Below are 16493 nucleotides of genomic sequence, written 5' to 3'. Positions count from 1 at the left end.
GGGAATCATAACCAGTGTTGCACCTAGAATAATTTTCAGGCCTGGAGGGATTTTGAAACGTACCCCGACCGCAATGGTGGGGGCCCTCGCTGGCGACGCTAAACTTTTAGCTAACCTGTTCGCATCTATGTTCGCAATGGCATCCCAAATATCATCATACTATTGTGGGATGCGATGCGAACAGTTGTATTATGGGATATGCGTTTCCCAGGCAACGACACGTTGACACGTTTTTGGAACAGCGCCGCACGCTGGCACGATGCTCCTAAAAGCAAAATGCTTAATGTTTTGAATGATATGGCATCTTCTATTACTGCCAACACTGTCAACACCAGTATTGTTGTATTGTAATAATATGCCATAAAGGTTTATGGAAATGTGTTGTATTGTAATAATATGCCATAAAGGTTTATGGAAATTTTGGGGAGAGCAGGGGAAAAACTCTTAAAAAAACACACACACAAAAAACATTTCTTTTTCTGGCCTGGCGGGGGCGTCGTTGGCCTGGCGGGCCCGCCAGGCCTGTAGAATAGTAGGGGAAACACTGATAACAGAGCAACTACAGTGACATTAGACAGACAAAAAAAAATCGAATCAGTCTCAAACTATATTCAAACAAAGGGAGGAACAGCAAGACAGTGAGTCAGAGAGCCAACACAGGAGCCAGACAGAGAAGTAGAGAACAACTTCCACTGTAGCAATGTGGACAAAGTGTGTGAACAGGTCACTGTGTAGACGTCACGTCCAAATGAAAAAACCCTTGATAACGCAAAAGCCACGTCACAGCAACACAACATGGCACATGCACCGCAGGCACAGGAAAGCATTCTCAACTTTCTCAGACGCTGACGCACCCGACACACGTACAGCTTCTCACGCTAACAGACCTGTTCATATTATGCATCTCTGACTTCCTGTTCCATCTCAGCAACTCCAAAAAACAAAAAAGTGTGACCACAGAATAAGGCTAAGACCAACTCTGCACACTGTACCAAATACAGCCACAGACTAAGCTCCTGCTCTATATTTAGACTCGAGTGTAGCGGAAACAGTCACACCCACCCACCCACCCACACACACACAGACACACGCGGATTTCACTTGCACATAAAACAATGCTAAGTAATTCTGACAAATCAGACCATTGATGTAACACAACAGTATGGCTGGTTGTGTGTGAGAAGTTTAAACATTGTACATACTCTTGGAACAACAACACATGAGCACAGCTAAAGGTCATCAGAGCAGTGCTGATCTGATCAATGGTTAACTTGACTTCACCTAATATCACCCTGCATTTGTCTGAGTCCAACGCACGGCGAGGATGCTGCAAACAGGAGGCTGATCTGTCCAACCAGGAAGTAGCCGATAAGGCTGACAAAGACAAGCTTGCTCTGTCTTGACAAGTTTCTTTGTTGTTGTTTTTTGCCTTACTGGAGCTTTTACTCTGTGCCCTTCACGTTTCTGCCACACATCGACTTCTGCAACAACATTGCATTTATTATTTCCCCTCACTTTCAGCCATAAAATGCAACATCGTTGCAATCAAGATACAGAGGACAAACAACAAGGAAGTCCAATCTTCACAGCAATAATCGCATGGGTTGTACTTACTGAAAACTTGGTGTAGCTCCAGTAACCAACCAAGCTGTATACAGCGAATGGGACAGAGGGAAGTGGCCTACATCTGGCTGCTCCAACAGCAAATGACAGGCCTGGCCCTGGTGTAATCACTACCTCCAGAGCGGAAACATCGCTGGCTTCTTCTGACGGGGAAAGGCTTTTATGCTGCGCATAAAGAACTACCTATTTGCATGTTTCAACAGATATCCCTCACACCTTATCTTGTACCTGATGACATGTATAGCCACAAAATGAGGTATCCCACTCGCTCCGGTAGATCTAAACACGGTAGAGAAATAGGGACAACCTGGGCGAGGCGTTCCTTACAGCAAAGACAGGGTGGTTTCTTTGGTGAAGGCAGACCCAAACACCAATTATGCTCCAAAGCCTTTCTCCCAAAGCCAAGAATAATCTTCCTCAGCGGGGCTCAATTATAGGTTATTTCTAGCTAAACTCATTCCATGTTGTGTACTACAGTATACCAACTCTTCCAATGCATTCAGTGGGAAGAAATGTATTCTATCATCAGTGACCCACATTTACCAAACATTCTAATCTCAACAGTTCTGAAACTGAATCTTAAAATGAATGTGTGTGATTTTCAACATTTTCAGTTGACTTGGTAGGTATCACTTTCATCTTGCATGTATAATCTCCATGGGGACAACAGAATTGTACTTCTTACATTTCCATTGAGTTTGATAAGTTTATCACCAAAATTGGCTTTCAATCGGTTTGTTTTAGGGTATTTGTGCTTCTATGTAGACTAGAGGCGGCGGTAGAGAGGGATAATGAGATATACCTGTAAAAAATAAAAAATAAAATGCGACACTTGCATGTTGAGGAGTAAAAAAAAAAAAGATCATCATTCATTATGACCATACTGGTCAAGCCTAACATTTAAGTGGAAATCCTTAAAACACGTCTCCATTGTTCTGGTCCACACAAACACACACACACACACACACACACACACACACACACACACACACACACAGACGGTTTAGGCCATAAGAGAACGTCACACCGTAGTGAATTTAAGTGCTGCTGATATGGAGGTAGGTGAACTGCTGTGAGGTCATGGGTCACAGAAGCAGGTGGTGAAGGGCATCAACCAGCCAAGATATGTGTGCAGCTGTGAGTTCCCAGTACATGTAAACAAACAGACGGACACCTCATAATATTTGTTTTCTGCAGATAGCAAAACGGCAGTCAGTAGCAGCCGTGCAGATTAACGAGCAATAGAGGGGAGGGGGGGGTCAAATGGTGGATTGGAATTATAAAACCAACAGTTCAATTGGTAGAAATGCTGCTAGTATGCTAGCAGCTGCTAGCAGGACACAGTAAGAATTTGAACAGAGGGAAGCATGTCATCATCACTGCAGAAGTGTTAATAAAACACAACCTACCACCACATCCATAAGCAGACTTTTTGACAGGATTATTAAAGGAAGAAAACTGAGGGGGGGAATGGGATTCCCTAGTCCTGTATTGCATAATATTTTTTTGCCACAATTGAACTGCTGAGTTAACAGTTAATCCTAGCAGGGGGGTAGCTTAGTGAGGGGCCAGTGAGGGGAGGGGGGGGGGGGGGGTTTACAGAGCTTGGTTTTTATCCCCATACTCATCAATTCCATTAATGTCTTACCAGATTAAACCAAACACACATTCCCTGGAATTATGCCCCGGATAATCACAGATGGATGCCTCTCTGCAATCTAGAGGGACACATCTGCTCGACCATCAGGGGCTTATTTCTGAAGAGACATGGGGGATCAGTCTGTTGCGCAGACCCATAACTGAGGCTGACCAGTGACCACAAGACACCAGAGCGAGCACAACATTGCCAAGTCTGTGCATTAAATAAAAGTATATTATACTCATAGCAGTGTCACATCAGCAGTATTGCATTAGCCAACTGAGTCTGACATATCAGAGGACTTGCAGAGCAAACCTTTATAGGTCCCGAATATGACATCACCTTGTGTTATGACATCATCAGTCAGACCATCAGAGAGGCATGATTCAAGACACTTATGAATCATGACATCATCGCCGTCTGTGACATCATCAGTGATCTATGACATCATAGTAGGAATGATGACATCATCTAACAATTGCAGCAAAAGCATACACTGTCAAATAAGTGGAAATTAAATTAAATGTCTTCTAACAGGAGTACAAGAGTTTCTATCTGCTGAACTACTGTGATCATTCTAAAGTATTCAGAATCAGAATCACTTTTACTGCCACAATATGCAAATTACATACAAGGAATTTGTCTTAGTGTCTGTATGGATTGTAGCGGTCATGTCAATATTCAGAGATAAAGAAGTATGATAAATAACTAAAAGACAATCACAATGTTGCAAGTGCAATACAATACAATATATACACGAGCGGAGGAGTGTTCAGTAGACATTAAATATGAATTTGCATTGAATTTACAGTCTGAGTTAAATAGGCGTTTTCAGGCGTTTTCCTATCCAAGACATTACACAAGAGCACCAAAGTTTAATATTTAATATTCAGACCATATTCAAGTCTCATGTGGGCCCATGAAACAAACTAACTGACTTGTCTCCTGTCATTGTGCATTGTGCCTACATCTGAAATAGTTGGCCATCTCCACCTCCAGCCTCACAGCACACTGACCAGATTCCTCTTGCTCCGTCTGTGTCCCAGGCCCACTGCTTGGGTCGCTTACAGAACAAGAACAAATCGCTCATTGTTTGACTGATGCACTCTGAACAGGGAAAATCGTCCTCAGAAGAATGTTAAATGGATAGCTGACAGTTATCTCACTGTCATGCCAACATGCAAGAGGACTGTCATGCTTAGGCATGTTTGTTGCTTAGTCTCGTCAAATACACCATCTCTTTATTCTGTTGAGTGCCCTCACACATACAAAATATTGTTCTCATGGATATATACAGAAGAAAATTGGCTTTCCTTGACTATTTTGGTTCCCAGAGAAAAATCACTGCAATTCCAGCAGCATATGTAGCTAACAGAGTGTATTGGATATTGAGGGCGTACATAGCAGAACATTTTGTTATTGTCATAAAGTTGTTTGGTTTATGACAAGATTAAAACTATTTATAGTTAGGGTTAGCTATATTATCCAGCTAGCGGTGGCAATGTGGCATGGAACGTCCACGAGGAAAATACCTGGAGATAAATAGCTACTTCTTTATGGGAAAACAGATTTGCTTGCATTCTTGTCATATTCGCTCTGAAGTCACGTTTTTTACGTTTGCCAACGTCAGTGCATAACGTTATTACAAGTTTGCTAGTGAATACGTAGACATTAGTGAACGTAACTAACAAACAAGCATTAAGTTAGTAGACATGGAGCCCGCTGGAGTGCAGTAACTTAGATAAAGATAACGTTAGCTAGCCTAAGGTAGCTTTTAGTTAGCAATTAGCCTGATGTCGATACTGTGTTGGGCAAGCTGCTAACGTTAAGCAGGTGGCTATCTAGCAATAGCAGCAACTTGATTTAGCTGACCAACCAGTTGTCAACTGAAGGTTAATGTTCAACGAGACAAAACAATAACTGACTTAATTAATAGCCTAACTAACTGACTATGCTAACCGTATGGGAACCCCGGGACAGTGTTTACATTTTAACTGGCAAGGTAACGTTAGCTAACGTTGGGTAATTATCCAACACAAGCGGAGGAGCCAAACTCCTTTAGCATGCTAAACTACGGTAGCCAGTGTTGGTGCAGTTCATGGAATCACGAAACTTAACGTTAGCTACATTAGATAGCAACTGCTGTGTCCTCAATGACTTCAACATTCGTTCAGCTGACGTTAACGTTACTCACAACTTTTGTCTCCTCTTCCTTTACTTTAGCTAGGCAGCTAGCTTGCAGATTGAAACGTTCTTTTCATTTTGACCAACAAGCTTCAACGTCCTGGCCCTCCTCCATTGGAAGGATTTGCGTAGAGGTGTGATTTTTTTCTCTTTCTATCTGGGTTCTGTTCTAGCCTAGTGGTGGTGGGAGCTAGCGCCACTGTCAGAACAGTAGCATATCTGGCCCGCCTTCTTGTTTAGGATTGGCTGTGATTGTGTACGCCCACATAGAATCGACCGTTCTATTTCAGTAGATACGTGGCAATCATAAGAAACCGCGCTGGTGATTGGATGACATTTTTAGGAGATTTGATGAGTTCGATTAATTTCAGGGAAAAGACAGTGTTGTATCCCTGTTGTATGGATCGAACAAATTCCAAAGATATCACAGCATTTTTGTGTGAAGGGCAGACCCACCTAAATACCGTTTACCCTTTTATAGGGTAGGTTGATATTTCTAGGGGGAAATTTCTAGGGGAAAATATAAATACATATTTTTCAATCAATTTATGATTTAATTAGCCTATTGTTATTGTCTCTTTATTGATAGGAAAGACAATCATGCTATCCCCAGTAAACACGTTTCATCAACCAACCCTAGGACAGTTAGTGTAGCTGTCTTATAATTTATATTCTGAGTCGCACACATTATGAAGGGCAAGGGGAAATTCACTTTGTGTTGAATGCTTGTCAATTGCTTGTTTCAAGAGGTCTGTCTTCCCAAGACTTTACCTTACACATTAGCCTGAATCTTCAAAACAATATACGTTTCTGGAAACAGAATGGTATTTCTTTCTATGAGAGCTTACTAACCTTGCTCATTATGTCAGTTAACCTTGACTTTTTCATGTCTCAGTGTCTTCTTGGGTGATGAGACAAAATTGTGAGAATTATGAAGTTACCCTTACCCTGACCCAAAGGACTGGTTCAGTAGCCTACTTTTATTCTATCCCACAAAAACATGGTGAGCATTTTCTGTACAATGAATATGAAATCTTGTTTGAAAATAGCAAACACTATTGTGATTAAGTGAGACACTGAACTGTCAATTATTTGTCTATGATTTTCTGTTGTTGACTTTTTTCTTCATAGGCAAGAAGAACAAATGTGCCGATACATTGAATGAGTGATATTATTAAAGTGGCTGTATCAGAAGTAAGGGGGATGGTGCACAGTATGATCACTCCTGAAGGAAACACAAATACTGTCACAAAAGTCAGACATCAGCGTAGTCAAAGAGGATGAAGAGGACAAACTTGATAGTATATGTTCATCTTGGTGAAAGCCATGCCTATCTGTAGTGAGTTTGAATGACTAATGTTTAACTGAGTGATGAAGGATCGGAGAGAGCTGCATTTATGGTGTCAAAGCAGACAGATAAGCCTGTGCATACAATGTTGCTCTGTGTGTTTCCTGTTACTGTAAATGTAACTGAATATCCCCTAATGGATAGTCTACACATGATTGGTCACTCAACTGTAAAGAGTTGTTATTTTTATTGCTGACAATTAATCTGTAGCAGTACATATGAATTGTCAGATTTTATAATTGTTTCGATTTTATATTTCACTCTACTTAGATTATCCTGCAAAACTACAAGGCAATTGGAAAATAAACTGGTGACTTTGATATATTGACTTTATCCTTTGGTCCCGATTCAAATAAAACTGTAAACACACTCAAGACCTTTCTGGCCCACTCAAGTCTGTACAGAGTTGAGACTGAAAGGATGGTGGCTCTCCCTTGTGGCCATGCTTTGCATGGCTTCACTTGAATGCACTTAGTATGTCACAAAATAAGATATTTTACAACAGAAGAAAAAACATTGTATATGCAGTGTTTATTGCACTGTAGAAACAACAAGTTGCAATTGATCTCCACCAGTCCACAGTCAGTCCTTTGGTGTCCTTTAGAGGCTGAAAAATGGAGAGGAATACAGATTAATAATAATAATAAAAATTGAAAAAAGTCCAAGGCAACTCTTCTTAAGATTAAAAAGCCTTTATTCTATCTTGGCTAGCTTGAACTAGCCAAGATAGAATAAAGGCTTTTTAATCTTAAGAAGAGGTGCCTTGGACTTTTTTCAATTTTTATATGGACTTTCCCCTTTTGAGTTCCAAAGAGCACCTTCTTTTTTAAGTTTTCAACTTTGATCCAGAGCGTCGTAGCCCTCTCTTATATTATCTTCTTTTAATAATAATAATAATAATAATAATAATAATAATAATAATAATAATAATAATAATAATAATAATAATAATAATAATAATAATAATAATAGACAAAGCAGTAGGGAGTGCTGCAATCTGGTTCAGGAGAGATGCAAAAATGTAAAAAATTTATAAAAAAATCAGGTGCTCATCAAGACTTGAAGAGTGATAAATAAAAGAGCTGGCTGGAGCCAAAAAGGCAGTCTGAGGCACTTCTGATTAAATAAAAATCCTTTATTACAGGTATTTAACAGGTGATCCCTGTTAAATAAAGGATTTTTATTTAATCAGAAGTGCCTCAGACTGCCTTTTTGGCTCCAGCCAGCTCTTTTATTTATCAATAATAATAATAGATTGGATTTAACCAATGCATTTACGTGTGTGTGTGTGTGTGTGTGTGTGTGTGTGTGTGTGTGTGTGTGTGTGTGTGTGTGTGTGTATGTGTGTGTGTGTGTGTGCGCGCGCGCGCGCGTGTGTGTGTGTGCGAGCGTGTGTGTGTGCGCATGTGTGTGTGTGTGTGCGCATGTGTGTGTGTGTGTGTGTGTGTCTGTGTCTGTGTCTGTGTGTCTGTATGTATGTAGCTCTGTGAGTATGCTCTATTTACCTTTAGCTTTGTGCTTTCTCTGCAGGTGCGGGTTGAGCTTCTTTCTTGCAGTCCTCACACACATGTGGGCAGAATCTGTTGGGATAAGAAGACTGTGTTCAGTGACATGCATATGGGGGTAAACAAACACTGCACTGCCTGAGGAATCTTATCATTCATCTTTCTCTTGAAGCAATAGCCAAGCAGGGCAAGGGACATTCTATCTGTCCGTCTGAACACATGAAGGTAACTATTTGTTTCAACAGAAGGGCCAAGCTTTCTAGGAAAGGCCTTGAGGGAAACCTGGACACAGGTCACCCACTCTCAGACCCCCTTCTCACCAAACGCGAGCATAGGCGATAAACTCGCATGTACTTGCACTCGCCCTGTTAAGCGCTGCCCCGCTGCTGCAGCTTGGTTGGCTGCATTGCTGCATTTCCGTCTTCAATTGGTCTATTTCGGTTTTGGCCCCTCCTCTCGTCTTGTCGCCTGCGATGTCCTGACGGCAGGTATCCCAGCATGCTTTGCAAGCTGGTGAGCGACAAGATGGCAGCGAGGGAAGGAGGGGCATTTCGAAATCGACCAATTGAAGACGGAAATACAGCAAGGCAGCCAACCACGCTGTAGCAGCGGGGCAGGGCTGATTGGGCGAGTGCGAGTACATGCGAGTTTATCGCGGGCGGTGTGTAGGGCCCGTCAGGAGGCTCATCTCAATTGCATAATGGATTTTGTTTGTTTGTTTGTTTGTTTGTTTGTTTTTTGTGTTTTTATGACATTTTGGTCTCATTGGAAAGGTCAAGGTAGAGAAAGACTGGAAACCTGGTTAAGCGAGAGGGGGATGACATGTGACAAAGGCAGAATTGAAGTCCAGGACATCACTGTTACATGGTCACCAGGAAGCCCCTCTGTGACTTTGATTGCCCACCAATGTTTCAGCACAAAGATAAAAGGCTTTCATCTTTGAATGGGTTGTGCTGAAACATTGGTGGGCAATAATCATCACACAATTGAGGAAAAAAGCATGACATTGATATACTCATGCCATCAGCATTCAGCATCTTGCTGGGTTTTATGCTCTATTTTCAATCAGATGGACCACAGGTGCCACATTTGAGTATAGCTACAATTTAACAGTCAAAATGTAACCTTTATATCTTTAATCAGCTATTTTTCTTCACTTGTACTATTCTCAAATGTGTCAAATGGATGGAAAATAAGCTTTTTGAAAAAATGGCATTCTACCATTATTGCATAATAATTCCAATATGATGTTAGAACTTAATTTGTCCCTTGGGGGCAATTGTTATACATTACAAACAGAAGCAAACCTCCCGCTATTTAAACATGTATTTAAAATTCTAAACTATCTGTCTTATACTCAGAGGTTCTTGTATCAAAAGCATCTTGAATTAAGAGTTCTGGAATTCGTGGGCGTCCGGCGTGTGTAGCAGTAGATTCCCTGCCTACCAACATGAGGGTCACAGATTCGCGCCCCCCGTGTTACCTCCGGCATGGTCGGACATCCATACAGACACGATTGGCTGCGTTTGCAGGTGGGAAGACAGATTAGGGGTACATAGTATGTGTCCTGGTCGCTGCACTTATGCCTCCTCTGGTCGGTCGGGGCGCCTGTTCGGGGCGGAAGGGAACTGGTGGGAATAGCGTGATCCCCCCACATGCTACATCCTGCCGGTGAAGCCCCTCGCTGTCAGGTGAAAAGAAGCAGCTGGCAACTGCACATGTGTCAGAGGAAGCATGGTACTAGTCTACAGCTCTCCCCAGATCGTCAAGAGGGTGGAGCAGTGACCGGGGCAGCAGGGGGAAATTGGCCAAGTACTATTGGGGAGAAAATGGGGGGAGAATCAGAAAAGAAAAAAAATAGTTCTGGAATACTATATTCATAGCTTTCAAGGGGCGTTACGTGCTGCCGGGAACGCCCACCTGACGGTCAAAAAAAAACTTGTTCATTCCGCTGCCCGCCGAGTCGACTAGTTTCTCACGCTGTGTTTGTTCAGCCGTTTGTACACACGTCTTTGCGGCCAACATTTCATCAAAGGTAAGCTCAAGTAACGTTACAATAATGATTAAAATACCCCGTTAACGTTACTTGAGCTTACCTTTGATGAAATGTTGGCCGCAAAGACGTGTGTACTTTGATGGTAGAAAAAAAGCCATTTGCCCTCCCCAGCGACTGAACCACGTCTAATCGCACAAATCCACAACCTCCTCCTGTCTGAGTTTTCTTTCTCCGACGGGATTCTGTAAAAGCACAAGCCAGGCGTGTCTCCTCGTCGGTTAGTGCAACCGATAGCACAACAGGTATCCGGCATTTTGGCTGAACAAACACAGCGTGAGAAACTAGTCGACTCGGCTGGCAAGTTTTTTTTTTGACCGCCAGGTGGGCGTTCCCGGCAGCACATAATGCCCCTTGAAAGCTATGAATACTGTATCCAGTCCATTCATTTGCTGGCAGCATGCTGGCAGTGGCATGGCATGTTTTAATTCCAAACTACAAGATAAGCTGTCATGAAAAGGCAGTGATACGAAACAGGATTGACCAGATCTACCTACCAAAACAAGTTTGTGAAACTTATAAATGCACTTTATTTTCCCCACCTGTGTCCAGGGCCATGGCTTTGAAAAGGTCCGACTCCTAACCCAAGCTTCTGGAACTTGCCTCGGCAAGTTGGAACATAAGACGCCTTCCCCACTGCAAAGCCAAGGATTCCAGCCACTGAAGAGAAAAGTCATAATCATGAAACAGTGCCATGCTGACTGATAGTTATAGTGTTACTACCTACCAAATGAAGTCCAATAGACACACCTGCTAGTTTTGGAAAGGGCCCAAATCGCTTTGATGATTTCCAAATGCCTGCATGGAAAGAGTATGAATTTGGTGATTACGTAAATAGTTGCTTTACTGATCTTTATGGTAGCAGAATGAGGTTTGAATGTCAGTGTCTTACCCTGGTAGATCAGTCCCCCAGTGACAGCCATGCCACCCAGTGAGAGGGGGAGAGCTAAGGGAAAATGTAAACAGAAGTCAAGAGGACTGAGTCAATTAAGCCACTTACCCATAAACTGATCAATGCCATACAGTCTAATGATCACATGGATACCTATAAGAATCAGGACAAAGTTTGATATATCACAGTCAACCTCCCTACAAAAAGGAAAAGGCACTACCTGCTCAAGAGTATCAAACTGAGAAAAATGGCATGAAAATGTTAATGTTTCATAATTTACCAGGGCAAATGAAGACTTAGATATTTGGAAAATGTGTTGATTTAGTAAGTGGTAATTCTTCCTATATTAATACTGACCTCAAGCTTGACCTCTACCTCTTAGCCCATGGCACACCAAACAAACATTCCCCAACAACAGTTGTTGGAGAATGTTTGATTGGTGTGCCATGGGCAAACAGACAAATAAGGTTTGAACATATTGAATCTGACCAAACATCTCCAAACATCTCCAAACAAGGTCAGAAAACCATGGCACACCAAACAAACATCTGTGTTTGTCCGTGTTTGTTGGAGAATGTTTGATTGGTGTGCCATGGGCTTAATTATATGAAAATTACTGTAGTTTTACCTAACGATGGTCAACACAAAAAGGCAGTACCATACCAATACCAAGGTAATACCAAAGCAAATAGTAGTATAGTAGTAATTATTACTCACTACTGTATTATTATATTCTCATTGGGCTTATCATTTGTATAGTAAGTTTTCCATTTTGTTGTATGAATCCATAGTACAGTAATTTACTTAAATGCTTGATGCAATGAAATAAAGTGGAAGCAAGACCAAAATATGACAAATAACATTATACAACATGGTTTTTCCCTTTGTAGTACAGAAATTGTAAAACAAACAATGCAGAGGAACTGCTATGAATGCATGTCATATACGGTACATGATATACTGTAGTATGACTCAATTCACTAAACACACATTGTTTAGTGAACAGGGTGTTGGTCGATCAGTCAACTGCTGCTACAAAAGAGGACTTAAAAAAAACACTTGAAAGCACAGAGACACTGGATTAACGAGCTCGTGTCTTACTGTACTCCAGAGAAGATATTGGATAATGTAAGAAAGAAACCTGCAACCTTCAAGAAAATTTGGGGGCCCTTTATCGATAATCGATATGCTACCGTCTCTAAGAACAGGTGACCATAGCTAATTAGCATCTCTACCTGGACCAAACCTAATTTTAGTGAATGCTAGAAAATGTTTGTATGTACGTATGTATGTATGTATGTATGTATGTATGTATGTAGAGATCCATACAAGGGAGATGGGTGGGGGGAGGGATGGGGTTGGGATTTATTTGTTTATTTTGTTTGTTACGCAATGTGCGTGTGCTCAAGCAGAGATGTTTATGGATCTGTAATATTGTCAACGAATGAGCAATTGTACGAAAAATAAAATAAATCTTGAAAAAAAAAAAAAAAACACTTGAAAGAATACACCCGGGATTGGCCGACCATGCCAAATGAACATTCAACCGTATGTGTGTGTGTGTGTGTGTGTGTGTGTGTGTGTGTGTGTGTGTGTATGTGTGTGTGTGTGTGTCTCTAAAAGAGAGTACCTCTGTACCAGGTGCTTTCCTCCTGGCATTCCTTCCACACCTGTCTCACATCATCCCTATGGATGTGGCGATCACCAAGGTGACACTGCAAGACACACAGGACAAGTCAGATATCACATTTCTGGCCCACTTTAGCCCATACTGCCCTGTACAAACCACTTATTTTCCTCTCACCTTCCACTCCCCTTGAAGCGCAGCTGAACCAGGAGCAGCAGCAGCTCCCTCTGCCTTAACTACCACCGTTTGCTCAGCTACTTCAGAGGACATAATGGCTGCAAATGGTCAGTAACAAAGTATCACTGTGTGTTCGTCTCTCAACTTCCAGTAATGCCTGTTGGATCTGTAATGCGGAAGGTTTTCAGGCGTGCGTATCCTTCCCTCTCTCAGCCACTCACGATTATCTAACTGTAGTTGCTCCTCCCATTATGCCCTTAACTCAACCCACGAGAGTAAATAAGAGGCCCTATCTGATTCTGAAACATGTAAGTTTCCACCAGACCACCAGAGGAGCTCTCTCTCTACTGTATATATACACTGTATTTCTCACTATTGGATTAGGCATTATGGGTAAATTGAGATTGTGCAGAACAAAACTAATTCGATAGTAAACATAATAGAAAAGAAAATGTGTCGTGCAAAAATAAAATAAAACAAAATAAAACAAAACAAAACAAAACAAAACAAAACAAAACAAAACAAAATAAAATAAAATAAAATAAAATAAAATAAAATAAAATAAAATAAAATAAAATATTTAAAATCTGAGTGAGGTGAAATACATACATTGTGGCTGTCTGGCTGATACAGTGTTCAGGTTTAGACTCACCTCTGTAGCACACCTATCTGCATGAAACACCTTGATTTATATGGGTAGCCGTTTAGTGATGATAACCTGACGCTGCCAGATGGATGGGTTTGCTTCACATTCTGTTTGAAGTGAACTTGTGAACTCAATACCGCCCCATCTGGCAGAGTCAGGTTAGTTTAGTTTAGTGTGGCTTATTTCATGTCCTTTTATATCCTTGTTTAGCATTAACAACTTTGCATGATAAGGAGTCTGGATCTGGATCAATCATTATCATTTGCAGTTGCCATGGGATATAATGATAAAACATGATCATAAATCCATAAATTAGTGAGTTGGTCCAAAGTCTGCTGCCTATTCCAAAGTCTTACCATGATCTTAACATTAGGTCTATGGTGACATCTCTCATAATTACAGTAGCACCTCAGGTGGGAGTCTGTGGTCTACCGTCTATTGTGCTTCTATTGGGGGTTCTGGACATGAATTTGGGAAAATAATACCATATTAAAGACCAACTATATTGTCACTTGAAACTCGCCGTGTAGCACCACATAGCCTACACAAAGTGACACTCCATATAATAACATTATATCACAATGTCTGAATATTAGGTTGGGGAAATGTACAATAAAGCCACTGACACAGAATAAGTAGGCTATACAAATACTGTATAGTAAACATTGCTTAAACAACATCATGGTTATTATTTATATTAAGTAGCCTAATAGTAAGTAATAGAAAGGTTAGAAACACTATCCATTTGCTATAAGGTCACCTAAGGCTACCACAGACAGGAGTCCCTATACATTAATAATATTGCATCAACATTAGGTCTATTAGTGATAGATCCCTAATCCTTATGGTAAATATAAGTCAATATTTCATTATTTAGCAGCAGACACCGGCCTACCGGAGTTCACTCGTTTTCATGCATTTCAATGACGACGCTATATTATGACAGACTAGCTTGCTTGTTAAAGTTTAATGGTGGGCTATTGCCTACGCGTTGAGGTGGGCTGTATCGAGGTGTAGCTGAGGTAGGGCAAAAAACACTGACGTCGTTACCTGGCTGTCTATCATGTCATCAATGAAGGCAGGTCAGGTCAGGGACATGGATGCTGCTCCGCAGGCCGCTTTGCTGTGACAAAGCAAGTCGAAGCGGGAGGGGCAGGTGTGTGTGTGTGTGTGAGAGAGAGAGAGAGAGAGAGAGAGAGAGAGAGAGAGAGAGAGAGAGAGAGAGAGAGAGAGAGAGAGAGAGAGAGAGAGAGAGAGAGAGAGAGAGAGAGAGAGAGAGAGAGAGAGAGAGAGAGAGAGAGAGAGAGAGAGAGAGAGAGAGAGAGAGAGAGAGAGAGAGAGAGAGAGAGAGAGAGAGAGAGAGAGAGAGAGAGAGAGAGAGAGAGAGAGAGAGAGAGAGAGAACGTGGAATACCTGACGGAATACACAATTTAATGACTAACTATAGGTGGGGCGGCGCCCTGGCGCCCTCTAGTGGCCGGCCGCCACAGCTAACTACTACTAGTCACTCAAGTCATGAACTGACCTCACTGATGATTCTGACAAACTAACTAGCTAACTAACTAACTAAAACTAAACTATTAGCTAACTCCGAATTATACTCATGTGACCATCACTATATTCTCATATCCTCATCTGTTCCCTACTAATGCTCTAAAGTTTGGGTACAGTATTGTTAAGTGTTACCCATGTCATTAATTACCAATAGAACTCAAATGCAGTATGCATTAAAACAAGCTCTTAATTGAGAACTGATGACATGGGCCAATTTTAAAAATAGAAAATTAGAAAAACAAGGTAAGGGCACCAATCTAGTTAAGAGGCCAAAGAGCAGGGCCTGATTGCACAAAACACTTCAGTTAAGATTTCCCTTAAGAGTTCAGGTTCAGTTCGGTTGCACAATCATTACTGGTGTAATTTCGTTTTTGTCAGTGTCTTTTTTAAGTTGCTATGTGACACTGTGATTTATGTTGTGTGTGCCTGTAAATGTCAGTGTGATGTCTGGGGCAGGGGGAGAAAATAACCTGCAAGATGTATATTTGGAATGTTTTACATATTGTCATCCAATAAACAAACCTTGGAAAGAAAGAACAATCATTACCATTGCACTCCTTATAACCCGGGTTGAGGTAGTAGTTGTCGCCTTGTTATCTCTGTGGGGGAATCGAATCCGGGTCTCCCCTACACACCAAAGTCGAACACGCTAACCAGTCGGCCAAGGGGACAGTCCCAACATCACCATTACACCCCTGGTGGCAGTAACTCTGCTTTACACACAGTGCCTAATTCACTTAAAACAATAAAAACCAACTAAGGGGGCCAACAAGAGAAAATCACACCCTTCTTCGCGGTCCAAGCCAAACCAATCGTAGCCTACTTTACAACCAACGTAATGTTTTGAGTGAAAGCATCGGAGTCGCTCGTTTTCCCCAAACGCAGGATTTCCAACCAGATGAGCAGTACTGTTCGTCGGTGTTGTTGCTCCGGACTGCGTGAACTTCAAGAGTTGCACAGTCCATACCGAGGCATATCAGCAGACACCTCTGGTCTCTACCGTGGAAGGCAAAGATTTAACCCTCTCTATCGAGTGCTGCTGCTGCGGCTGCCCAGTGCCCAGGCAGTGCCCAGGCGGAGGGCAGGCAAGGTAGGCGTTGACCGACAAAACTCCCACTGACCGACGCACCAATCTCAACCCGGTTGCCTTTACGAACTAACCCAAAGAGAAGGGTTAGGAGGTTCGGTATAACTGAATCGGCCAATAAAATTCCATCGTGGGCTGGTTTTCATCCTTGCACGAGG

General features: G+C 41.8%; 2 protein-coding genes across 2 annotated transcripts in view; both read right to left on the bottom strand.

Moving 5' to 3' along the window:
* The window catches only part of fryl (furry homolog, like), an 84983-nt gene extending 79390 nt beyond the window's left edge, over positions 1–5593 (bottom strand). The window contains exon 1 of the mRNA XM_083648170.1: positions 5457–5593. The gene's annotated coding sequence lies outside the window, so the exon portion shown is untranslated. The remainder of the gene's footprint in view (positions 1–5456) is intronic.
* Positions 5594–7272: 1679 nt separating this feature from the next.
* ociad2 (OCIA domain containing 2) lies at positions 7273–13236 on the bottom strand. Its single transcript, XM_083648479.1, has 7 exons — positions 13049–13236; positions 12875–12959; positions 11245–11298; positions 11103–11150; positions 10895–11012; positions 8300–8374; positions 7273–7401 (listed from the first exon to the last, which is right to left on the bottom strand). Exons 1-6 carry the CDS (start codon positions 13139–13141, stop codon positions 8302–8304), a joined length of 471 nt encoding a protein of 156 aa, XP_083504605.1. The 5' UTR covers positions 13142–13236; the 3' UTR covers positions 7273–7401; positions 8300–8301.
* Between the last annotated feature and the right edge of the window lie 3257 nt (positions 13237–16493).

This window comes from Poromitra crassiceps (assembly GCF_964638095.1).
Source record: "Poromitra crassiceps genome assembly, chromosome: 12".
Classification (NCBI taxonomy): Eukaryota; Metazoa; Chordata; class Actinopteri; order Beryciformes; family Melamphaidae; genus Poromitra; species Poromitra crassiceps.
The sequence above is the reverse complement of the archived record's forward strand: the minus strand, read 5'-3'. Positions and strand labels throughout refer to the sequence as shown.

Excerpts from the sequence above, each read along its gene's own strand:
- ociad2 (XM_083648479.1), bottom strand. The coding sequence starts at position 13,141 with ATGTCCTCTGAAGTAGCTGAGCAAACGGTGGTAGTTAAGGCAGAGGGA. Across the intron at positions 11,299-12,874 it reads GGAAAGCACCTGGTACAGAG|CTCTCCCCCTCTCACTGGGT; the intron begins GTACTCTCTTTT and ends ATTTTCCCTTAG. Across the intron at positions 11,151-11,244 it reads TGGGGGACTGATCTACCAGG|GCATTTGGAAATCATCAAAG; the intron begins GTAAGACACTGA and ends CTTTCCATGCAG.